Source organism: Astatotilapia calliptera, chromosome 7 (genome assembly GCF_964374335.1).
Source record: "Astatotilapia calliptera chromosome 7, fAstCal68.1, whole genome shotgun sequence".
In the NCBI taxonomy this organism is placed as follows: domain Eukaryota; kingdom Metazoa; phylum Chordata; class Actinopteri; order Cichliformes; family Cichlidae; genus Astatotilapia; species Astatotilapia calliptera.
The window spans coordinates 58,157,643-58,184,533 of NC_137428.1; the positions used below are offsets into that span (position 1 = coordinate 58,157,643).

Consider the following 26,891-nt stretch of genomic DNA (forward strand, 5'->3'; position numbering starts at 1 on the left):
CCACTATCAGGAGGAATATTTGCAGAAATCATTGCAAAACCAAGGTCCTCTTGATTCTGTCAGTGCAAATAGACGGTGGGGTCTTTTTGCTATTTTGCAATCATCACTTTTTTGTTTCTTTTTAATTCATTCAGTACTCTGATATATTTGAAGGATTTTAGACTAGTAACATTTCCTCTGTCTCGGCACATATGAAAGTTTCCAAGAAAGATACATTTATCTGCACTGATGATTGGGGAAGGGGAAAATTGTAAGCCCAGGAAGCACCAGCTTTGAACATTCAGTATTACCAGAACTAGATTCCTTAAGCCCCAGTACACAGAAAAGGGATCATTTAGTTAATGTGCCTGGTTGGTTATCTTCTCAGGACCAGATCTCTTTAAGATTTACTGGTTTGAGCAACCAAGCAAATACGCGATAAACACCCGTATAGCATTTGTGCTGGTACTAGAAAAAAGCAGCAGATGCTTCAGTGGTAATAAAACACAAGAGGCTCTTAAAAATACAAAACAGTTTATTTGTATTTGGCACAAGAAAGGTACTAAAATGTTTCTACTGTTGGCAGGATGGAGCACCAGCTAGATCACGAGAGTTTAAAGTCGCAATTTAACTATTTCTATTAAATGAAGGGCTTCACACTTACAAATAAGAACCTTTTACAATGATCAAATAAACCGTAAAAGAGGTGAAACTTCCTGGGCAAAATCACAGTATCATGAAGATAAATGTTCCATTTATTTAAATGTGTTTTTGGCAAACCACACCTTTGATTTTTTTTAAGGTGCTTTTCAAGTGCTGTCTGTTTTTTGTACTGTCACAGTAGCTAACTACTAAAGGTGCCTTTCATTCAAAGAGCAGAGTGATTCTACATATAACCATCATCGGTATTCTGGAAAAAGGACACTTGGGGCTGCAGTATTTATAAATGTGTAGTTTAACACTGTGCCACTTTCAAAGTGCTTTTTTCATCTTTTTTTTGATAAAGTTAATCTCAGATGCCTTTTGAAATGCGTAACTATTCCAGTTAGGACAAGCTGGATTTTTCCAAAATTATAGAAGCTGCTTGATATTTGCTCACATGTGCATTTGAAAGAACAGCCTGGACTTTTATGTTTTGGTTTTGATTCCAACCTGGCAACCCACTTCCACATATTATTTGGTATTGGTAAAAAAAAAAAAAAAGCCATGATAAAATGTGAAATGACCCTTTTTTCGTCTTCTTCTTCTTCTTTTAGAAATCACTGCATTTGATCTAGCTAGGAGAGCAAATGTATTTATTATGTTGTGTTTGTTCTTTTATTGAATTCATCTCTGCATAGTTTGTTCATTCTTTACACAGCAAAACCCAAGTACGATGAAAGGGAAACAGGATATATTTTTGCAATTTTTGATTGTGGATGCGTTATCATGTCATCCTCTTGAGAAAAGCTTTCAAGAAAAATGTGTATTGTCTCGGTGAAATTGAAAAATAAAGGTCTTTTCAATTCAACAGTGCGTCATACTTCCTCAAGAGGGCAGTATTGCTCCATTTTTGAACAGTTTTTAAAGCGTCTGCTTTAAAAACAAAGCAGTACTGGGTTAGACGTATTTCTGTGAAGGTTGCAGTCATCCAGGTCATTGTAGTCTAAGGAGCTTGGAAAGAAAAGCGTCTGGACTTCTCTAAGTTTCTTGAAGACGTTCCATTTCTCATCCGAGAAGCTTCTTCAGTTCTAAGAGCAACTGTTGTAGAGTCCCAGATTTTAAGCCCTATTGATCCCCTACCTAATCACAGGAGCCAAGGTGTGAAAACGGGTGTAGGTCACAATCAGCCAAGGTTTCTGATGAACCCATAGTGAAACCTAGCCCCACCCTATCATGTGATATACTGATGTGAGTGGGCGTTAAGGCGTCTGGGAAGGGATCTCAAAACAGGATTATAGCTGGCAGACAGTTGGTGTGTAAATCACCACCTCTGTTCAAAGATGGCCGTTCACAGTGGACATAGATGGCTTATTTCACTCCTCTTTCAAACCATCTGTCTTCTCTGTCCAAAATGTGAAAATTGGCATCCAGGAAAGAGTGACGTTTGTCCTTTAGATGCAGATGAACAGCTGAGTCTTGTCCCGTTGAGATGGCTCTTCTTTGCTGTGCCACGCCAGTTGCTCTTAGAACTGAATAAGCTTCTCGGATTACAGGTTAAACGTCTTCAAGAAACTTAAAAAAGTCCAGACGCTTTTCTTTCCAAGCTCCTTAGAATAGTGGGTTAGACGTACTTTTGCCTTCGGAGCGGCCTGGCATGTTATTTTACAAGTAGTCATCAGAGTACACTGTGGTTGTAGGTTACATACCAGCCTCATTAATACAGGATGAATCCATGTGTTTTTATTATTTATGCAAACTCTGACCCTGCATCTGAATGTTTGATATATATATTTATACACCACTCTACATTTAATCATTAGTTATATTATTAATCCTTGGTTCTCTTCCACATGGCATCTTTGTGCCCAGGTTTCTGGTAGGTGAGGTTTCTTCCTGTTAAAGGGTTTTGTTTTTTTTATGTCCCATTGTCACTAAAGTGTTTGCTCATGGTTCAGATTGTTGGTGTTTCTTCTGTGTTATTTAGGGTCTTTACCCTGCAGTATAAAGTGCCTCAAGGCCTTGAACTGAATTGAATTGACAAATCTGGACTCAAACACAGCGTTTTCCAGAATAATTTTGCCCAATTGTATTGTGTCTGTGTGAACTGGAGCCTTAGTTTCTTGTTCTTAGCTGACAGGAGTTACACCTGGTGTGTTTTTCTGCTGCTGTAGCCCATCTTAAATGCTTAAAGGGTCTATGTGTTGTACATTGGGAGAGACGATTTTTGGTTTTAACAAGTGGTTATTTGAGTTAACATTGCCATCCTATCAGCACAATGCAATCTGGACATCCCCCTCGTCTCTGGCACCAAATGGCATTTTCCCCAGAGAAATGCATCATTGGATATTTACTTCACATCATTTTGTTGAAGCCAATCACTCCTGTATTTGACTCTGAACTACAGATATAGAAGCACAAGGCTATGACAGAATCAAAGAGTGCCACTCTTAGATCACCTTTCTTCTCCATTCTAATGGTCAGTTTCAACTTGTACAGTTCGTCTTGACCACGTCTACACAACTAAACGCATTGAGTTAGACATTTGCGTTAAAGAGAAGTTTAACACGTCTAGTTAACAAAGTGACCAGTGAGTTTCTGTGTCTCGAGTATTCAATTCACAGATATGTTCTTATTAGAATGTTTAAAAGGTGACTCTCTCTATAATACAAACATTATTGCATAGTTTTATTCATTTTTCAAACATACCCACCTTCTATTCGTAACATACATCCTATAAATTACTCACGTTCAGCCAACGCCAAAAGAAAAAAACCGAAGCAAATCTCTGAAACTGGTGCTGCAAGTTTTGCCTCATTTTAAGTACAAAGCAGAGTTTAGAAAAAGAAAAACAGTGAACTTAGAAGTGACAGAGTAAGTTTTTTTCTTTTTCATAACCACTAAGTAGCCCTTATTTTCTACTACAGTGTAAAACAGCTGGTGTTGTGCAAGACTGGGATACAAAAGTACCTGTCATTGGATGTTCTAAAGTACAACAAATAGACAAAGTTTCTATATCGACTCGATTTGCTCCCTTTCAAAATTAATTCCAGATATTGTGCAAAACAGAGAAATCCAGTAATTCTAAAAAAGTGCAAGTCCATTAGTTATTACTGACTCAGGGATTGTAAAATGTGCTGGTTTTGTTTTTAACCTCTGTCCACCATTACAGTTCCAGCGACCTCTTGAACGCACCTGACGTGATTAACTCTTTGATCTGTAATCGCTTTGTAATATTTAACTTTGCCCGTGTCATCACGGTGCAATCCTTAGCCTGGGCTGTTCGAGGGTGACAATCCCAATCAGCGATGATATCAGACCACAGAATCCGATCACTCCCCCATTTGACTGGTATAAACCAAGCTTATCTAAGGGAATGAAGAGATCACAGATGTTTTTCACAGAGTCCAAGGCAAGGTCCGGGTGTGATTTCAGGGTTTCCAAAAGCAGAAAGAGAAAGCCATCCAGGTGAGGGACGACAACTTCAGCTACTTCAGGATTCTCAGTGAGATGCTGATCCATTCTCTGTTTAAAGTTTTTATCTCTTGACCTCTTTGTCATCACCTGGAGAACCGCATAAACATCTCTGCTGAGATGCATAACTAATGAGAAGAAGTAGAAGCGGGAGGAGTTTAAACTCCAGCGTTCCTTGTCGATATTGCGGATAAGACCGACACTTTTGGCCCAAAGTACATTGTCACAGATAAAGTAGAGGGTGCGGCTCACGTTGGCCACAGTAAGGCACAGGCGCAGCACTCGGTCCGAGAGCTGCATGGTTCGCTTAGCAGCCTCAATGGAATTTGCTGCATTTCCCAGCCTGAGCACTGACAAAGGAGGGGGACATGAAAGGGTATTAGAGCAGTAATCAATTTAATATGAAATGGCAGGTCAACACTTCATTATAGCAGCCCAAAACAGATGGAAATACAGTTAAGGTACACAGAGGATTAACTACAGCATCTTTTCACTATTTGCCTATCTATGTTTACATACTGGAACAACATCAATGCACCCCAGTCTCTTCATTTTAAACTTTTGAACCTTTCACAACACGTTATCACATTTTAAATTGGGAGTCATAAATGACCCTTCACCCAGAAACACAAAGACAGGCAGGCCAGCCCTAGAGGCAGCAGAGTTCCTTAAAGAGATCATTAGTTGGTGCACAAACAGATCTTGGCCTTGGCCTTAACACAGCTCAGCTGCGGCATAACAAAAGAAGCTGCTCTAAGGCACGGCCATATCCTTAATTTCCATGCAAAGCCTGTTTCATTTCAGTCTTTACCTAATTCATACTAAAGCTACCAAATGTCAAGGTACAAAATTTGTCAAATTCCACATGAATTCTAAAGTAAGCACATCTATGAGTGGTACGTTTATCAGAATTACCGTCATTTGCAGCAACAGTCGGTGCAGATTTTATCCCAGCTTACAGAGAGATAAAGAGACAGCTACAGAACAACACTGTCTAAGTTTTAAGTAGACAGTTTGCCAAGAAAAGAAAAAAAATGTTCATTTGTGCACTCCTTGGCAGAATTACTGGCCTTGATGATGAAGAAATACAGTGCTCATAGACAAACTCAACAGAGAGACAAGATTCAAGTCATTTGTTAACCAAATGTATGATGCGTTTGTTTAGTTTGAATAACTGTATTTCTGTCTGATGGTCAAAAATAAAATAAGCTCTTTGAATTCATCACAGTTTTTAGAACCACCCATGTTCACAGAAACCAATGCAATAAATTAGGACAACCACAGTGGATTTGAAACTGAAATCCAATTTAACCGCAGCCACTGAACGCCTCCTAACTCCCTCAACAGTTACTCACATTTTCGTCCAGCGCTCAAGCTGGTTTCCAGACTTTTAAGTTTTGCCACAAGGTCCTTTCTGTCAGAGTTGTTTCGAAGTAAATAAACAGCGAGTGAACAAGCATACTGAGCTGCCCTAAAATAAACAAGAAGCAGATGAAGGGGGAAAGTTAGAAGGATACAGTCATGCGGTAACGTTCCCGTTTTTATCAAGAAAATAAAGTAACGTTTGTACGAGCTGGTTACAAAAGCGATGAAAAGCTCACCTGAATATGCGGTCCCTTCCCTGACTCTGACTTGTGAATTTTACAAATGGGTCCATGCTGTTAAACCACACCAATACAGGTTGTTCTAGTTAGCTTGAGCCAAGTTTCCACCTCGTCGAACCTGTGAACATTAATTTGTCGCTACAGTCGGCACGGCATCAGTCACTTTTCTTCTGCTTACACAATGCCAGGCTGATATAACGTCGATGAGTAAAACTCGTTATCAAGTATTTATCAGGTAATCTTGATTTTCAAACTTTATCCATACCCCACTTTTACAATTAGCCAATCTCCTTTCCCTGCAGTCAAACTATTGCAACCGAAGAACACCTATTTGTTTCACTACGGATGGTTTTAGAAACGGACCAAGAGCCGAACTGATTTTCTGGACGGACCAATGCGTTACTACCAGTTACTATGGTAACAGTGAAACCCCAAAGAAGGAAAAATAAAGACTAAAAGAAATTGTAATAAATTGAAGGGTTTTGTTACCGTATGTGAATAAAAATACCAACAATTTAAAACTAAAACGGTCCTTTACGATTTGCTTTTAGTTAAATTTAATAAATACGCAATAAACAATGTAAGAAATGTAAAAAAAATAATAATACAAATGTAAAAAAATAAATACATAAATAAAGCGGGGAATAAAAACCTACATTACACACAATAGAAAGTCTCAAACAAACTAATTTATTAATTAAAAAAATAATCTTTCAGTTTGCATGGTTGGATACATTTCATTATTGTTTTTTAACACAGATCCAGGTAGATTTAACTAGTCATTTGACAAACTGAGTTACAAAAAAGCAGTTAAAATACAAAAAAACTATATATTATTTCTAAGAGATTTTTTTCCTCTTATTGATGTGCAGCGAATGTTTCTTATGCAGAAATACACATGAGTATCCACATCACTGCTGTAGCACTGACAAAAGGTCAGCCAAAGGCAAAAGGGATATTGCAAAATTCTAGCTTCCAAGTGCATAACCAGGGAATTTAAAAAAGCAAAATTTAGTGAAGTTACAACAATCCTGAGTGCAAACAGAATAAATACAGACAGACAATTTATCAGTGTTCACAAACATTTTAATGTTACAGCTGGTCAAGCTAGAGCATGTAAGTGATTCTGTGACACTGCAGCCTTTTTTATTAGATTAATATTCTTTGATCATAAACCTAAGAAATGCTGGAGTAGTGTCTCACACTTTGAAAAGACACATCATGACTTTGAGAGAGCCCTTACCTTCAGGTAACGATATAACCTTGAAACTGCTCTTAAATACTTGCCATCATACTAATGGAGAGTGGAATTATTTTTTGCCTCTGCTGTGCAACTGTTTACAGCATTTATTTATTTTTAATCTCTCTAGTTTGACAGCATGTTGACTGTTGGTGAGGTGCTGAATAATTACACTCTGCCTCTCTGGTGTGTGTGTATGTGTGTGTCTGTCTGCTTGTGTAACCACGGTAACCTCTGACCCCACTTCCGCCAGTCCCTTTATTGTGGCGGGAATGAATCCTGTATAAGTTCCGGGTCAATCAGCTGCATGTCCCTGCTCCTCTGGCTGCTGTTGTCCCTGTGGTTGGCGTACTTGTCAGATCACGACAAATTTTGCACTACAGGCCAGTTGACAGCGTGCAATAACCCGGCCGATTCATTCATCTTTACACTACCTCACACTCGACTCAACGGTCAGGTTTTTTTTGTTCTCCCGCGATCAGCCCTGATCAGCGCGAGATGGCGAGCCACCCGACCACCGCTACGTTGCGGTAGGAATTGTGAACCTATGGACTGAATCACAAATTGTTGACACATGACCTATCACAGGTCCATGGAACTAAACTAAATCACATACTGGACTACACCTCATCCCACCTCCTTTTGGAACCTACTAAGCTGTTTTGTATTGCCAACATTATTTTTGTTTGTGATATATATGCATATGTTTTTATTTCTTTTGTACATCCGTCTATACACTTCTCATAACAAACATAATATATATATATTTGAGCTCTACTTTTGTTTCCTGTGTTTTATTCACACCCTCAGGCTCCATAGTCGAATCTTATTCTGATAGCTCATTGTCTATGAGGCTGCAGTCAGGCGCCCTGGTCCTTTAACCGCGTTACAAGTGGCGAGCTAGCCAGGAGCCTTTGTGTGTGAATATTTTGGGGTCTTACGTACAATTTTCTTTACTTATTTACTTCGCTTTTGCTGAACATAAAATCAAAAATGGATTCAGTTGCACTTTCTGGCATAAATATGTCACAGTCTGTGATGATCTCCGGTGTGTCTAACACAAAATCTGATAATGAAATTCTTGACTACTTGCGTACTTATGGGAATCTTAGCCGTCATTTTTACGTAAATGATCCCGCAAGTACTTTCTTCAAAAACCTGATCGCTGAGTTTGTAGATACCACTGCTTTTACAACTCTAGAGCCGTTTCTGCCATACACCCACTGTTCTAAAAGTGTTGCCGACCTTGTTTTCCGCGTCACAGCTTTGGCCTGTGAGTACGCCGCCACGGAGGACAGCAGCAGTCCCCCTCCCAATTACCTCAAAGAGCTCAAGCATATTGCTGATCGCAGCGGGCACCGGTTTGAAGATGTCTTGAAGACAGTAATGAGGCAGATTGGTCAACATTTGCATGAAGCAGGAGCAGGTGATGATGGAAAAATTGAATATGATGAGGAAAATGGAGTAGATGAGGACATTGTTGTAGAGGAAGAAGAAAGGGAACTGGAGCGGCAGCAATTGTCTTCACCTCCTGCCAGACAGGTTTCCACTGACCAGCAGGGGGCACGACCTCGTCAAAGCCAGACTGGACCAACTCCAAGAGTATCACTCACAGCCCCTGATCTCAACCCACCACAAATACAAAGGGTTGTTGTTGAGCATGTGGTCCGAAACCCAGACATAAGCACCACAACTTAACTACGTCTCCGTGCTTTTTCAGGAAGGATTCCTAAGCCAAGTAGTGAAGCAGATTTTGAATCATGGCATTCCCAAATTGATCTACTGCTTGCCGACCCCAGTTTGTCAGCTCTATACGTCGCCAGGCGTATTATAGAGAGCCTGTTGTCACCTGCTGCTGATTTGGTTAAAGGTCTAAGTCCCAACACATTGCCTTCAGTCATACTAAGTGTACTTGACTCCGCTTTTGGAACAGTTCAAGATGGTGAAGAATTGTATGCTCAATACTTAAACATTCTTCAAAATCCAGGTGAACGACCATCCGCTTACCTCCAAAGATTGCAGCTAACCCTCAGCACTGTTGTAAAGCAAGGAGGACTTGCAGCTGCTGACATGAATAAGCATCTGCTGAAGCAGTTTTGTCGTGGGTGTTGGGATAACACTATACTAACCAAACTACAATTAGAACAGCAAAAGGACAACCCACCACCTTTCTCTGACTTGTTGTTGTCGTTACGGACAGAAGAAGACAGACAAATTGCTAAGGAGTCACTTATGAAGAAATACATCGGTTCATCAAAACAAAAAGCTAACATCCAATCCCAAAGTACTTGTTCTTGTGGGCACTCTACAGCCAATGAAGAGCTAAAAGAAATGAAAAAACAACTCCAAACCCTCCAACAGCAAATGTCCCAACTTTTGTCCCAAAAACGTCCAACCGAGTCAAAGTTTAAGCCACGACAAACCAAATCCAGTCATTCTTCACCTCAGTCAAATACCAGACCCAAGCCATGGTACTGTTTTAACTGTGGAGAAGATGGCCATGTTTCTTCCACCTGCAACAACAGAGCAAACTCCAGTCTTGTTGAACAGAAAAAGAGCCAATTAAGAAAAAAACAGCAAGAGTGGGACGCTAGAAATACTTCATCTTTAAACTAGAAGGAGTTTCTGTGGTGGGACACACAGGAGCTGCGTGCACGAACAGTCCCAGAAACCACAACAAATTTCTATTGTTGCCAAAAGGGCTTGTGGGGACCAAAAGCACAGGCCAAATTCAAATCAAAGGCAACCATTTCAACTGTCTTCTTGATTCTGGCTCTCAGGTTACTACGATTCCTTTTTCCTTCTATAATACTTACCTTTCAGACCATCCAATCAAACCACTGGATGATCTGTTGGAAGTAGAAGGAGCAAATGGACAAGCCGTACCTTACCTGGGATACATTGAGATTAACATGACGTTCCCAGCTAATTTTCTTGGTTCATCCATTAATGTTGATACACTTGCGCTTGTCGTGCCTGACGTCCAGCAATCACCCCCAATGATACTTGTTGGTACCAACACTCTTGACGTTGCGTACAGCAAACACCGTGATACCCTCTCTGAGCAGTCATTCCTGCCATCTGGTTCCGGTTACATTGCAGTTTATAAAATCCTCCAGTGTCGCCACATCCAGAATTCAAATGACCAGTATGCTCCTGTAATCTTAAAGTCAGACCAACCGCATACGATTACTGCCGGCCAAACCACTGTCCTTGAGGGATGCCTGGTCACAAGGCTATTCCAAGGTGAGAAAGCAGTTATTCTGGAACACCCCACCTCCAGTTCTCTGCCTGGTGGACTCCTAGTAAAAACCTGCCTTGTGGACTTACCTAAACGTCGGCCATATTCTCTGCCTGTTGTAGTGAGTAATGAGTCCGACCATGAAATCCACATTCCAGCTCGAGCTATTATTGCAGAAATCAGCGCCTTCCAAGAGGTCATTTCCAAAGAGCAACCCACCCAGTATTCAGACCAGTCTATAGAGTCGTTACCTCCATCTCAACCACCATACAACTTTGGAGATTCCCCCTTAACTCCAGACTGGAAAGAACGCATTGTTCAAAAACTCAACACTATTCCTGAAGTATTTGCCAAACACGATCTGGATTTCGGCAGGACCAACAAAGTTAAACACCAAATCAAATTGTCCGATCCAACTCCTTTCAAGCAAAGACCACGACCAATTCACCCTCAAGATCTTGATGCTGTCAGGAAGCACCTGCAAGAACTTCTTGACTCTGGCGTTATCAGAGAATCTGACTCACCATTTGCCTCTCCAATTGTGGTTGCACGCAAAAAGAACGGCAGTATACGTCTTTGTATTGACTACCGCAAACTCAATCTGCAAACAATCAAAGATGCTTATGCTCTGCCTAAACTGGAAGACACCTTCTCCGCACTTGCAGGATCAAAGTGGTTCACGGTGCTAGACCTCAAGTCGGGTTACTACCAAATCGAAATGGAGGAGAAGGATAAGGCAAAGACTGCCTTTGTCTGCCCAGTAGGATTTTGGGAATTTAATCGGATGCCACAAGGGATTACCAACGCACCAAGCACTTTCCAACGGCTGATGGAAAAATGCATGGGAGAATTAAATCTAAAAGAAGTCTTGGTTTTCATTGACGATCTCATTGTCTTTGCACCAACTCTTGAGGAACATGAAGCTCGCCTGATGAAAGTTCTCACCAGACTCAAAGATTTTGGCTTGAAGCTTTCACTTGAGAAATGCATGTTCTTCCAGACATCGGTGAAGTATCTGGGCCATGTAGTGTCCCAGGCTGGTGTTGAAACTGATCTGGACAAGATTTCCACACTCACTTCTTGGCCAGTGCCAAAAGACTTGAAGGAATTAAGATCTTTCCTTGGTTTTGCTGGGTACTACAGACGTTTTGTCCAGGGATATTCGGCCATTGTCAAGCCGTTACATGAACTCACTGCTGGTTATCCACCTTCTCAGAGGAAACTGAGACGAACTGTAAAGCCAGAGAATTACCTCAACCCCAAAGAGCCATTTGGAGGACGATGGACGCAAATGTGTCAACAAGCTTTTGAGTCCATTATTGACAAACTCACTTCTGCCCCAGTTCTGGCATTTGCTGATCCCCAGAAACCATACACACTCCACACTGATGCCAGTGCCACAGGTCTTGGTGCGGTGCTGTATCAAGAGCAGGATGGAAAAAACAGAGCTGTAGCATATGCCAGCAGAGGTCTTTCCCGGAGTGAGTCAAAGTATCCCGCCCACAAATTGGAGTTTCTTGCTTTGAAGTGGGCGGTGACTGAAAAATTCCACGACTACCTTTATGGTGCTCAGTTTACAGTTGTGACAGACAGCAACCCATTAACATACCTCTTATCATCAGCAAAACTTGACGCTACCGGTTACAGATGGCTTTCAGCTTTGTCCACTTTCACCTTCAAATTAATCTACAGAGCAGGAAAGCAGAACTCGGATGCTGATGGTTTGTCTCGCCGACCTCATGGTGAACTGTCTGATGATCCTCTGTCACAGAAAGAACGTGAGCGAATCTGGAGATTTGCATGGCAACATCTCAATGAACCAGATTATGTCTCTATTGACCAGCATACCATCAAAGCAGTTTGTGACCGTCATCTGATGTACAGTTCAAGCACGGATCCTGATCTTGCTCTGGTGTTATCCATGTCTGTCAATGTCGACAGTCTGCCTGACAGTTTCACGGACGACATCCAGTTCACCTCCATGGTACTCCCCCAAATCTCAACAGCTGACCTTGCAGCCAAACAACGCCTTGACCCTGTCATCCGGCATGTCATAGCTCAGGTTGAACGAGGCGAGTCACCACCGCCATTCCTGAGGGAAGAACTTCCCGATCTACCTCTATTACTGCGAGAAGTAAATAAACTGGAGCTCCATAACACCCTTCTCGTCAGGAAGAGACACGTGGGAAGTGACTTCGCATACCAGCTAGTGCTACCTGAGGAATATCGACCAGTTGTACTTAACAATTGTAAAATTATGATATTATTTTATGCCATGTTATACCCCTAATTAAAGATTGTGAATTATTATGTAGTTTTAGTTTGCATTATTCTCCTGAATTAGAAGAAGCTGATAACTATTGCATTAGTTAAACTGATTTGCATTACATTAAATTGCTGACTTGTTGTGAATGAATGATATTGTTTTATGATGCATTATATTGCTGAGTTATAAGAAATACTGTTCGCAGAAGGTTATTGTCTAATTTGTCTGAGTAGAAGAGAACAGAGTGTGCTGGAGTTTTCTGCCCCATTTCAGCAGGAGCAGATAAACAGGGAGCCAAGGTCGTAGCTTAGGCGCTGTGTGAGAGAGAGCATGTGAATGTTTAGGCTTTTTATGATAAGGTGGAGGCACCAGAGGTTATAAAAGTTTGAGCAATGCTCCACCATTTTGAGATTTTGAGGCTGTCTGCATCAGTGTCCATCTCCCACGTGTGTGATCATTAAATCATCGTTTGACTCAACCCGGCCGGACCAGTGTTGTTATTGTGGTTTTTTCTCTTGTCTCCATCCCCAATATTTTGAACCTTAACACCACCTACATGATCAAATGGGTCACATGGGAATTGACAGAACGCTGGACTTGGTCCGTTCCCGGTTTTATTGGCCTAAGATGACAAGTGATGTGGTCAATAAAATAAGACAGTGCGAAAGATGCGTGAGACGCAAATCCCCATCTGAACGAGCCGCACCTCTGGTCAATATCAAAACCTCTCATCCCATGGAACTGGTGTGCATGGATTTTCTCTCTGTGGAACCAGATCGTGGAGTCAAAGACATACTTGTCATAACTGACCATTTCACAAAATATGCCATTGCTGTGCCAACACCAAACCAGAAAGCCAGGACTGTTGCCAAATGTTTATGGGACAACTTTCTTGTGCATTATGGTATCCCAGAACGTTTGCACAGTGACCAAGGCCCTGACTTTGAATCCAGAATCATCCGAGAGCTTTGTGAAATGGCTGGGATCCACAAAATAAGAACCACTCCATACCATCCAAGAGGCAATCCTGTTGAACGGTTTAACCGAACATTACTGGATATGCTAGGAACACTCACAGCTCAACAGAAATCCCATTGGAAAGATTTTGTAAAACCCCTGGTGCATGCATACAATTGCACAAGAAACGATGTTACAGGTTTTTCACCATATGAGCTTATGTTTGGCCGCCAACCTCGCTTACCGGTGGACTTGGCCTTTGGACTACCCCTTGCCAAAGAAGGATCAACATCCCACACACAATATGTGGACAAACTAAAGTCCCACCTAGAAGAAAGTTACAAGCTGGCCATCGAAAACTCAGAAAAGGTGATGAAACGTAACACAAACAGATTTGATAAAAATGTCACTGCATCACAGCTGAATGTTGGAGACAGAGTTCTTGTGAGGAACGTGCGGCTAAGAGGCAAACACAAGCTTGCAGATAAATGGGAGTCATCTGTGTACATTGTAGTGAAGAAAGCCGGCACTCTTCCTGTGTATACAGTTCGACCCGAAGGCCAAGACAAGCCCCTGAGAACTTTACATCGAGACCTCCTACTGCCCTGTGGGTATTTACCACCTGAAAAGGAAATGCTTACTAAGCAGAAGAGGAAAATGCCTGTCTTACCCGTGTCTCCTGTACGTGCTGATGATGCTGATAACAATGACGAAGAGGAACTAATCTCATACCTACCTGTTCCCTTCTCTGCTGAACCTGTCACCTTCATAACAACCATCGACTTACCCAATACTCCGCAACCTGTGCCACTTATTAACCAGCCCGATGTCCCTGTAGTATTGGCTACAGAGGAAGAGAATGCTATCCTCTCAGAGGAACCTGTACCTGCTGAAGAGGAACAAGTTATTGCTAGCGGAACCGTGGAAGCTGGCTTTGAGCCAGTTGATCTTGTCGAAACTTCTCACGATGAAGAAAGTCTGTCTTCTGATTCGGAAGCATCCAGAAGTAACTTGTCACAACACTCACCTACTGAATCAGAGCCTCTCAGTCCTGAGGCAGAACCACCCTTGAGGCATTCAACCCGCACCAGGAATCCTCCTGATCGGCTGCAATACATCAAGCCTGGTAAGCCTCTGTTAAAGAGCGTTCAGACCTTCCTGCATGGGTTAAGTTCTGTCTTCTCCTTCGCTCTTCAAGACGATGAAGAAGAGGAGACGATGCCTTCACACCTCAGCCAACCAGTCATTCGCTGCCAGCCTAGTCCATGTACGAGGACGTCCATGAGATTAGGGGGGGAGAGTGTAACCACGGTAACCTCTGACCCCACTTCCGCCAGTCCCTTTATTGTGGCGGGAATGAATCCTGTATAAGTTCCGGGTCAATCAGCTGCATGTCCCTGCTCCTCTGGCTGCTGTTGTCCCTGTGGTTGGCGTACTTGTCAGATCACGACAAATTTTGCACTACAGGCCAGTTGACAGCGTGCAATAACCCGGCCGATTCATTCATCTTTACACTACCTCACACTCGACTCAACGGTCAGGTTTTTTTTTGTTCTCCCGCGATCAGCCCTGATCAGCGCGAGATGGCGAGCCACCCGACCACCGCTACGTTGCGGTAGGAATTGTGAACCTATGGACTGAATCACAAATTGTTGACACATGACCTATCACAGGTCCATGGAACTAAACTAAATCACATACTGGACTACACCTCATCCCACCTCCTTTTGGAACCTACTAAGCTGTTTTGTATTGCCAACATTATTTTTGTTTGTGATATATATGCATATGTTTTTATTTCTTTTGTACATCCGTCTATACACTTCTCATAACAAACATAATATATATATATTTGAGCTCTACTTTTGTTTCCTGTGTTTTATTCACACCCTCAGGCTCCATAGTCGAATCTTATTCTGATAGCTCATTGTCTATGAGGCTGCAGTCAGGCGCCCTGGTCCTTTAACCGCGTTACACTTGGCTCTGTTATGTATTCAGTAATGTAAGCTCTGATGGTATTAGTGGTTTTGATTGCTTGCGGCATATGCCCTCCTCTTTGTTCAGCAGAGGGATACCCATCAGATGAGATCAAGAGAATATGAACATATATTTCTGTAAAAGTATTTCAGTGAAGTCCCAGAGAACTAAAAAGTAAATCTCTGTTTATTGGCAAAGAAGCAGCTCTGTGATCTGTTATTTCAGTTCTTCATTTTGTAATTTTTGGGAAAAAATTAATATATTTATACTTAAAAGTAGCCTTTATTTTGCACCAGACTTCTCCTGGCTCCCTAGTGTGTATGCCAAAGTGCCCTTGGGGAAGATACTGAACCCCAAGTTTTCCCTGATGCATCCATTGGAGTGAGTGTGAATGTTAGGTAAAGTGGTTAGACACAGAATAAAGCACTTGTGTTAATGAAGCTTGTAGTAAGAAAGCGCTTTGCATGCTCAAATTGACTAGAAAAGTGCTGTGGAAAAGTGTGTTGTTGTTGTTGTTGTTGTTGTTGTGTTGGGTTTTTTTGGCATATATGTTAAACTTGCATGTTTTAGATTATAAAATGAGTTAGTTCCATACACCATAGATATATATTAACGTTTTTTTTTTTTTTAAATGCATGGAAATCAGTGTGGACAGCCAAACTGTCAACTATGATAGTCAGATTCCAAAATTGCACAGCTACAGTATATTAATTCAAAAGCAGTTCACATTGCCTTGTCCCAGACGGTGAGCTCAGCTTTCTGGGTGAACATGAAGACAACTATATCCACTGGTTTGTGACGCCTTAAAGTTTGCTTTTTTGACTATCACTGTGTTAATTTTGTGAAGCGACCATGTTTGGATGACAGGATAGGCCGCTATGTTAAAAGTTAGCTATTGTAAGCTGCAGTGTTAGACGGCGATACACATATGTGGTAATTAGTGCTAAATAACAACCTAATAAAAATACTAGAATTTCACACATCAATACTTAAGCACACACTTCTAAGACAGGCTATTAAAAAAAGGGTGAAAAATGCAACAACGGCACAAACTTGGTGGAGAAGTTCAGTTCAGTGACTCCAATTAGTGAATGCAAGCCACAGCATACACAGTATCCACATGGATAACTTTTAAAAACTTAACCCTCCACAGTTACTATGGAAAAAGCACGGAGCCCAAAATAGTTTTCATTAATCAACTGTAAATATTCTTTTAAATGCTGTAAAGTTGGGATTTTTATTTTGGAGTCTGCTGATTCATATAGCCAACTTCAAGTGGCCACTGGAGGAAGTACAGTTAGTAATCAACTTGATCCTTACAGACTGAGTGAAGCAGGCAGCACACACTGTAAAGGAAACAGAGGTAAAACAAAGCAGCTTTAGAGATTCAGCATCCACTAACTCGAATCCCCAACACCTGAAACTGTCTGGATGGGCAAACAACTGACAGATTTATTAAGATATTATTAAATTTGAAGGTGCATAAAAGTCCAAGATGGGATTATGCTTGCGACATCTTAACAGAATATTGAAGTAATATTGTAGGGTGCTGAACTATTACCACCAGTGTCAAGGCGTTGTCCACAGCCAGTATGTAAATTACAGTATAAGCTTTCTGAAAGCCCACCTTTGAATTCCACTGCTGTGAAAGTGCATGAAAATCAGAGTCGGATGTGGGATTTCAGATCTTCTCAGCTCTTTGTAGAGAAGGTCACTTTGTACTGCAAATATCAACTGGACTTATTTGCATGGACATGAAGCTGCACGGCGGTCTGAGGCTGAAAAATTAACAACGAAATCTTTTTAATGTGTGACCCTTTTCACCCCCCATCCTGTATAAAAAAATAATATTTTTATTGAATGAATATATATATATATATATATATATATATATATATATATATATATATATATATATATATATATATAGAACACTCAGTGGGAAAAAATCTATACTGATATGCTGATTGAGTAACGTGCTAGGAATGAGAGGATTCCACATCGTTTGATGGAAATGGAAATTATAAACCTACAGAGGTTTGAATTCAAAGAAACCCTGAAAATCAAAGTAAAAAAATGTTGCAGGCTTGTACATTTTACTGATTTTATTGCAGCAACTCAGTAGTTTGTATGATTCCAACATGCCTGACAACATCAGGGGCCGCTCATAATGAGATGACGGATGGTGTCCTGGGTGATTGCCTCCCCGTTTTGGAGCTGGGCATCACTGAACCACATTTTTGAGAGATTGAGGTGCAACCTGGTGGCGTCTTATGGACTGAGACATGATGTCCCAGAGATGTCATATAGGATTTAGGTCAAGTGTTGGGGCCAGTCAATGGTATCAGTTCCTCCATCCTCCAGGAACTGCCTGTGTACTCTAACCACATGAGGCCGGGCATTGTCATGCACCAGGAATCAAGACCTACTGCACAGGCGTAGCATCTGACTATGGGTCCAAGGTTTTAATCTTGATACCTAATGGATATCAGGGTGCCGTTGCCTAGCCTGCAGAGGTCTGTGGATATCCCTCCAAAGACCATCACCGACCCACCACCAAACTGGTCATGCTGAATGATGTTACAGGTAGAGTAGCACTTTCCACAGCTTCTCCAGATGTTTCACGTCTGCTTGTGTCAGATGCAGTAAATTATATTGTATTCTGGTAATTAAACAAAACAAATGATTGGAAATATAACTGATGTCATGCTCCTACCACACACATCAGTAATTACTACACCTTTTTATAGACAAAATGCTGAAGCTCTAAAAAACAAAGACTTCTGACTGTATGTGCGTAGATCACTTCCCCGGTGTAGCTTTCTCTGTGGAAGTTATTTAAAACGTTGGTTGCTTTGATGCCATTAATTAGTGAGTGGTCTGTTTACAAGTATGTATCATCTTTTTCTCCTTCTTGACTACCATTATTTTTAATTTAACTAATACAGGAATCATGCTGTGTTTCTATTCAGTGAGTGCTTTTTCAAACACGCACACATTTAATTTCACCCCGACTTGTTTATGTGCCATAAAAGTACTCTGTTTTCCTCAGTGTACCTTAAAATATTTTTAACAAGCATACAGCCAATCCCTGTTCGATTTATTCTTTTTTGTTTAAAATATACTTAGTTTCATCCCAAGGGACGCAAAGCAAGGAAGTAACAACACATGAGAATATCTACATTGAGGCGATCTTAACTGGGTTAAGATGAACTTTTTCTGTGAATCCAAGTTTTTTATGTGTAAGAAGAAAAACAATCAATAGACCAGACCAACAACAAAAGCACAACACATTTTCTAAGTGTGGTGCACTTATAGCCCTGCCATGCACACAGAGGCATAAAGGTATAAAGGGATATGAAAACAATTTTTAAAGCGTCAGTGATGAGAGCAGGTCGGATACAGTGTGGGAGAGTCTTCTGAGATTAAAGGGCTACGACCTCAAGCATGCAACATCTCCCTGGAACAGCTAAAGGGTTTATTTTAGATGAGTTGAGGGGATATGGGGTTGAGCCCATAAAGACGATGGCTGGGCTCATATACAGCCACAAGCCAACCGACTTTCTTTCTGAGCTGTGCAAAGTTTAACTTATGGAGTTTCTGAGACAGTGATTTGTCTGTGGGCCCCTTCTTTCTGAATAATTCATTTGAAAACCACTTTTATTACTTGCTGTGTATGTAATTTATGACACAACCATGAATGCACCATGTCTGTATTTGACAGGTTTCAAAAATGGCCTCAGTAACTGATTTTATAAAAACACTGCAGTTAATTGCACTTTATACTAATATGTCATTAACACCATATAACAACTCACTGTAGTTATTTATTTTTATTTAATAAACCTAATGTCACCAATTAGGACTAAATGATTTTCTTTCACAAAAAAGGCTCAACAAGATTCGCTGTCATTCAGCTCATGAATCCTGATAAATCACCACAGGCACACGTAGGAGGAGCAGAGTTAAAGAGAGCGAGAGCAGTCTCACATGCAGGGATCAGACACGGCGCGAGGTCCAAAATCCAAGTGTTTCTAAACAAAGCAGAGGTAGGTCAGGCACAAAAATGTAGATAAGGAGCAGGAAAAACGACAGAGTCCATGAACCATCCAGAGATCCAAAGAACCAAACAATGCGTAAAGACTAACGATGCATAAAAAAACAGGGGCAGAGATCAGACACGTGAAACAAAGAGGAATGACACAAGGAGTGTGGAGATGCTCCACTGCTTTGAGGATAAAGACAGTCTGGCACGTGAGATGAATTAGAAGCAACAGCAGGAGGAACTGAAATACAAAAATGCATTTAAACTCTTTCAAAAGAAAAATATAAGAGATAAAATATTGAAAATATTAAAAGCACACAAATCATCACAAACAATAGTCAGTATATTAACTGAAAATTGGCATAATTGATTAAAGGTTAATCTATGACTTGGAAAAACAGACAGTTGCTTATCCCTTTTAGGTAGTCGAGCAATTGACAATTGTCTAGCAATTCTTTCTTTTTTTTTTTTAAAGACAAATCTAAACATGTAGAATAAGTTCAGGAACTGATTTTGAAGGATCAGCTGACTGCAAGAAACATTCACAACGTAGCCACAACTCAGGCAGTGGACCAGGTTGTCCACTAATCACAGGGCTGCTGGTGCCTTTCTCCTGCTATCAGGAGAAGTCTGACGTACTTCTGACAGAAAGCAAGCATCATGCGTGGCATTGTCGTGTAAGTGTGTAGATGTGGTTGGATGTGAAACATAATCTAAAATGCTTTGTATTACTGCAAAGGTCAAAAAGGCGCTTTATAAGTGCAGACCAGTTATATGCAGGTCTTATCCTGATGCTTTTCAGCCAAGCATCCTTATCCTAGTAGTGGAATTAATCTCATCTCATGTTAAATGTAAATAAATAAATAAGTAATCCTGCTCCTTCCTTCTGGTCAGTATTGAAAGAGAAGTCAGAACCTACAGGTTTGAAGTCAGCTAGTATTAAAAGGACAGCCTTTGTATGGAGTATTTATGTTATGTTGTTTATTTCATGTGTTAAGATAAGAATGGATTTTATTTAAATAATAAAATTGTGGTTTATTCTTTGGACTGCATGCCTAAAGTGAGAGGAGGGTTGAATGATGTAAAAGTGATGCAAAAACCAATAGAGACCAAAGCACTGCTACTTTTGACACTTGGGACAAAGTAATCATTGCCTTAATTTGTGGAAAATAACCAAGGTTCTGATTTGCAATAACAGTTGTTGCGAATTCACGATGTTCTCAGAAGTAAAGATGTTTGTCTCTTTTATGGAAAAAAAATATTGTGAGAGGTTATTCAGGGTGTGATGTCAACACTGCAGCTCTCTAGTCTTACATTTTTTACAAAAACCCCTCAAACACACTTGCCATTCTTTTATTAATTCAGATGGAGAAAAAAAACACACGACAGGGCTGTTTTAAAACCTCAGTTGAGACAAGTGACTTTGGGACTTTTAATCAAAACCTCAACCATGTGAGCTGCCTGTTTATCTGCATCAAACAGGATTTCAAGTGTGCCTTCAAGGCAGAGAATTCACAAAGTTTTGAAATACTTTTATAAGATATCTAATTAAGGGTTTTAGATTGATAAAATCAGTGCATGCATCAAAGTAATATCCTCACTTTAATTATTCATAAGTATACTGACTATCTATCAATTTACCCAAATGACCAAAGTTACATATATACCACAAGCTATTAAAAGCATGCATCATTCCCCTTCACAGCCTATGGCCCAGCATGTTAAAGAAATCTTATAAGCCATTGTTTTACTGGTCAAGTTACATCTTTAATAAGAAATCTTTGCTAATCAGCCAAATAATATAAAATGTCATGATGCCAAAGTTGGTTTCTTCCTTCTTTTCTGAATCATCAGCTGCCGTTTGTATGCATCTGTGACCGAAGGACGGCTATGAGATGGTAATATAAATATAGCGTTTTTGATTTAACATTGTGAAACTTGCATGTGTTTCCATGGTAATCTGCTGGGATGTGTGCCATAAAGACAGATCTCTTAAGACAATTCAAGAATTTTCAGTTCGTTGTCCTCAAGAGTTATAATCCTCGTTCAGACATTTAAAAAAGTTAATTTTTACCTTTCACCTCATGCTCGAGGAGGACAAAGAAACAACGAGCATTGTGTTGCTGAGAAACATGCAGATCATCCACCGTACATCTGAAAGTCTAATAAAGCTTAAATGCTCAGAAAATAATTTTTTTTGTTCCTCTTTGAAGGCTTTGGGAGTAAGACTAGAAAACTTACAAAACTCATACTGATTTGTTGATTTGTTTATATAACCTAAAGCTACTGTGGGTACTTTATACTTCTTTTTGTTTCAAAAAGTGTAGACAGTGATTATGAAAAGTAAAATGAGGAAGATAGAGTTCCAAGCCAAGATGCTCCTCATATTTCCAGAAATATATGAAAATATATGACAAACAAGATGTAAAAAAAAAAAGAAATTGAAGATTATAAATCTTCTTGCACTGGGCTGGACTCCCCTTTTTAGTTGTATTTAAAGTATAATTCATATAAATAATATTTAATAAATATCACTGAGACTCTTAGAGGACGATGTTTCTCTTGGAACCCAAGGACAGATCCAGTCACATCACTGCTGTGCTGTCAGACACAGACGTATGTGTGGCCGACTGAGATTTCTTTTTTATTTATTTTATCCCACTTCAGACAACAACTGTTATTTTTAAACACAGAAAATAAGAACCTGTCCTACTTGAAAGCTGAGTCCTCTGTTTGGTGTCAGTGAAATCAATAAAACACTGAACCTACCCACACTTTTCTTCTGCAAGGTGTAATCTGATTGACTGCAGGGCTGCTTCTTTCCACAGCTGGTTTCTATTACATTCTTCTGAAGCAGCAGACATGACATATCACAAACTAGTTCTATCTGGTTAATTAAAAACTTTGTGGGAAGATACACATATCTAATGATAAAGTCAGAAAAAAATGTTTATATTGGTGGCAGCAGTAGTAGACAGGCTCATTTTGTCATTCAGCAAAGCAATTAGAGAAAACCTCTAACGCACTGGGATTTATGGGTAGTTGGAAACTTCTCACTGATCTGACCTAAAATGATAAATTTTCAGTGGCTTTAAGATTAACAAAGACAAAATTTCTTTGAATTTAGCATTTTTTAACACTGCCCTTTTAACAACAAGTTAGAGTCAGGAGCTGTGGTTCAATCTGATTTGAACTGTAATATAAAGGTAAGTAATTAATTTTATATTAATAAACAATAACAATAAACAAGTACGAGTTCTGTTATTAACTTAAGCAAAGAGACATCACTGAAAGGTGTTGATATAAAAAAGTGCAAGGTCTAATGTACGATTTATCCAAGGTGATCTAATGGAAGCGGACGAGCTTCCTGTTTTCTTTAGCCTTTTAAAAATGACCAAAATTTTAAATTTGATTCTTTTATACTGTTAATTGCTAATTGCATGCTGTAATTTTTACATCAGTTAATTTTTGTATCATTTAACGGCTTTTTATATAGCCTCTGAAATTATTTGAATTAATGCTGAGAGACATTGTATTTGTTTAAGCTCTTATGTATGATACCATAACCGCTGCTGTTTCATCTCATTGTTCAGCTTTTTTGGAAAAATGATACTGGTTTAAGGTTAGTGCAATCATCTTGGACATTTTTTGTCTGTGTTGGAGAGTGTCTCACAGACCACTGACCTGATTTTCATTTGTGGCTCAAATGTTGGGGAATAAAGTATGTCACCATTACGTGCAGTCACACTGGGCTCACCCTATTCTGGTCATCTTAATGTGTGCTGCAGGGTTTTTGAGCCTCGTGATTATAAAATCATATAAAGTAAATGTCATAAAAGTAAAAAGAAGAAAAAAGAAAGAAAACTCAGAAAAGTGTCACTGTGCTACAGTCAGTATATGAGCTCACTGTGGTCCCTTATTCATTTAGCAATATAATACTTATAATTTCACACATTCGAGGAGGGAATTGGAATTGAAACCCTCAATAACAATCAACATTTTTACTTTGTTCTTTGCTTTTTTAAGGTCAGTAAACACAGATGAGTGGGAATGCAATCCACCATGAAGAGGTTAGCATGATTATTTGATTATAGTATTGCTAAAAACTGATTCAAATATAGAAAAAAAACACAAATCACAAAAAAGTCATGCTTCTTCATCAAATTACTGCTCAGAAATAATGAAATTTTCCATTTTGAAGACTAGACAATCAAAAAGTAAGTGAGGATCAAGTAGGTGAGGGAAGGACTGGATGCAAAGTCAAGCTTTGGGAAGCACATGTAATCAAAAAAATCTCCATCATTGCTACTTTCAGTAGATCAAAGGTGGTGTGGTGTTATTGGTAGCGTTCATTGTGTTTGTAGATTGGCTGCTTCATCAGTGTTAATTTTGACAGCAAACTTTCTTAAATTTTTTTTAGTTTTAGTCATAGTTTAGGCATCAAATTCTAATTGACTAAATACCATCTTTTTTACTGAGAGAACTTCAAGAGACAATCCAGCAGTTCGCACTGTTTTATAATTAGGCAGTTAAAAGTTCAGGTTGCATGTCATGGTTCTGGGTGTTTGACCCAACTTTTGAGTTTATTGTGTTTTTTCCAAGTGTTTTTGTGTTATTATGATGATTTAGGTTTCACTAGTCAGTCCTGAGTTTTTCTTGCTGTTTTCAGAGTTTTCTTGTGTTCCGTGTTTCCCCTCCTTGTGTCTCCTCCCGTTGTCCCCTCAGCCTGTCTAGTCCCAATGGATTAGTCTGTGTCTTAGTATTTCCTGTTTTATTTTGACAGTCTCCTGTCCTGTGTTCAGTTTTGCTTCCTCTTGTGTCATTAGGTCTGTTCATCACAGCTATGTTCCCCATGTGTTTCCACTTCCCTCGTCACCCCATGTGCATTTATTGTGTGAGTTTTCTTTCGTTCATTGTCAGGTTGTTTGTTAGTCTTCCCCATCTATTGTTTTTTTTCCTTGTTACCTGTGTGTTGCTCTGAGTTTAGTTTCTCCCAGTTTAGATCAGTTATTGGCTTTTGGTTTTGAGTTTCTGTTGTAGTGTTAGATCTGAATTCTTGAATTGGATTTAGTTTTAGTTCCTTTGTTGAGGTTGTTATCTGTGTCATGTTCCTCTTGGTTCCTTCTTCTGTCTCAACTGCTTGTGCTTACACAAATGCTCCCTTGTCTGTCTTTATGTTCTTTTTGATTATTTCCTGTTTTACTCGGTTTAACCTGTGTCCTCTGATTCCCATGCACTGTTGTTCTGCTAAAAACTCCACTCTATGACTCAAAATTGATATCTAACACAAATAAAATAAAAAATTAAAACAGAAAAAACAAAAGGTATAACATTTCTTCTTTTTTCTGTCTACAGTGGTAGCAGCAGCTGTGGGGATATCGGGCCAGACTCACGTATTTCTGGATAAAACCCAGACAAGAGTGATTGCTCCATCTGGGTCATCTCTGACTTTGCACTGCTGCTTGAGCACAAAGAAATATGAGAGATATCGAGTGTCTTGGTATTTTAGCTCACATGGACCTTCATTCAGCAACTCAGGGAATCTGTGCAGTAAAATAATTAACAAGTTTGCAAACAGTTCCACTGAAGGCAGTGAAAATACACACATTTTATCTGTTGTTAATGAAACATGCAGTGGATGGTACTTTTGCAAAATCACAGGAGAGGTTCCCAGTTTAACAGAAATTCGGAGCAATGGAAAAGAAGTACTGGTTTGTAAGTATTCTTGTAGTGACATTTTACTTTAACTAGCATGTGTGAGCAATGCGCAGAAATGTAATAACTGGTTTAGTTATACATTTTGATACTAATTCATATGCTTTACCCACTGATACTTCAAATAAACTGGCTTACAAAGATTAAATGAATGCTCATCAGAAACTATTATTTTGCCCACAGCAAACATCTTTCAAAGAAGAAGAAGAAGAAAAGGCGCTAAGCCCTGTTCAGGCCGTTCGTGCAGCGTGCCCAAAAAGAAGCGTAAATTTCTTTTTGTCGAGCCGTTACAACAGACAACAATCTTGTGGATCAACAGAAGAGCAATGTAAGACTAAGTATCTCTTGTATGTGTATATTTATGTATTTAACTTGTATTTATATTAAACTTATACAATTAGCAGATGCACACTTAGGTTTGTAAGATGCATCTCCTTTCCGCAAGTAACGACAGGAGTGCCAAAGCAGCCAAACATTTGTATCGGTACTTTATTGTTACATGGTTATGTGATGGGTTATGGTATATTATAATAATTTGAGTTCTGCTATACAGATAAATTTAACTTGCAGTAATGAGCAGAATAGCAAATTACCTTTTACAGGGAGTGGATTAGTAAAGTAAAGAGTTAGTAAAATTTCACTCTTTTTGTGTAGCAAGTCTAATAGTGAAGAGCCTTTTTTGTGATGTGTATTTGACTTTTCAGCTGTGTGGACAATGGCCAAAAGAAGAGCCTAAACACGTCGATTCAGCTGCAACAGGCCCCATGTAGCCTATCTAAATACTAATTTACATTACCTTTGTTTCTTTCATTTATAGTGTTCATTACATGTTTGCATTACCCAAAACCAGTAAGCACATCATGCATAAATATTGTTTAAATCTATTGTCTCTCATTTCCTTTTATTCCCCACAGTGGTCACGCATACGTCCTTCAAACGAACTTATATAACTTAATGCCGTCATAATACTGTTTGTTGTGCCACGTCTACCTTTCACTATTCACTGCACACAAGATGTTCAAAATAAAATTTTAACCTTGATGTTTTCAGTGATCATCAAGGATCGCAGTTCAGCACGCCAGTGAATACTAACTGCCTCCAACCGACACTTTGCTCCTGATAATGTGTACATCTAATTATTAAAAAACATTCTGATTAGGTCGACAGCTCATCAGGAAAGGACAGAAAAACAATAAACAAATCCAATTTACTTCATATACTCAAAGGCTGTCAATGACAAAAAGGAGTAAAACAGAAGCTAAGGACATAAAGGATGCTGTGGCCATTGGGTTTTATCCTTTCTATTTTTTCTGAATTTTTACCTTCAAATCTTAATATTAATTCAATCTTTTTTATTATATATACATTTTTGTTGTACAATCATTGCAAATTAGAGAATTTTTTAAATCATGAAAGTTTTTTTTCTACAAGAATAAACAGAAATTATTGAAAGTGTCTCGCTTCATTTTTGTGTTTTAAACAATGCAAAATGTCCTGTAATCTTATCATCATGTGCTTATGATTTTTCTAACAAATGACTGAATTTTATGTGAAATCACAGCCTAATCTTAATGCAGATGTTTGCACACATACAGTACTGTACATGCAAAAGATGCTTGAAGTGGGGAAACACTGTGGGAGGATTGTTCACCTATTTCCAATCCTGATTATGACCGCCACCTCTCAGGCCGCCCATACGTCTGTAAAGTCAGTTATGATCTGGGTGTCTGGTTTATGATTATATCAGGCTGCAG

The 26,891-nt window shown here is 39.5% G+C and overlaps 1 protein-coding gene and 1 long non-coding RNA gene across 3 annotated transcripts; one reads left to right on the forward strand and one right to left on the reverse strand.

Moving 5' to 3' along the window:
- Positions 1-3,293: 3,293 nt before the first annotated feature.
- pex11a (peroxisomal biogenesis factor 11 alpha) lies at positions 3,294-6,024 on the reverse strand. Its single transcript, XM_026177085.2, has 3 exons — positions 5,694-6,024; positions 5,448-5,563; positions 3,294-4,442 (listed from the first exon to the last, which is right to left on the reverse strand). The coding sequence occupies exons 1-3, from the start codon at positions 5,747-5,749 to the stop codon at positions 3,874-3,876; spliced, it is 741 nt and encodes a 246-aa protein (XP_026032870.1). The 5' UTR covers positions 5,750-6,024; the 3' UTR covers positions 3,294-3,873.
- A 17,980-nt stretch (positions 6,025-24,004) lies between these two features.
- On the forward strand, positions 24,005-26,589 carry LOC113026820 (uncharacterized). 2 transcript variants are annotated; one of them, XR_013910606.1, is made up of 4 exons: positions 24,005-25,137; positions 25,321-25,465; positions 25,842-25,903; positions 26,052-26,589. It is a non-coding gene; the product is annotated as an uncharacterized LOC113026820 (long non-coding RNA). The 2 variants fall into 2 exon arrangements; XR_013910605.1 differs by having other exon boundaries at positions 24,012-25,137; positions 26,188-26,589.
- Positions 26,590-26,891: the final 302 nt, after the last annotated feature.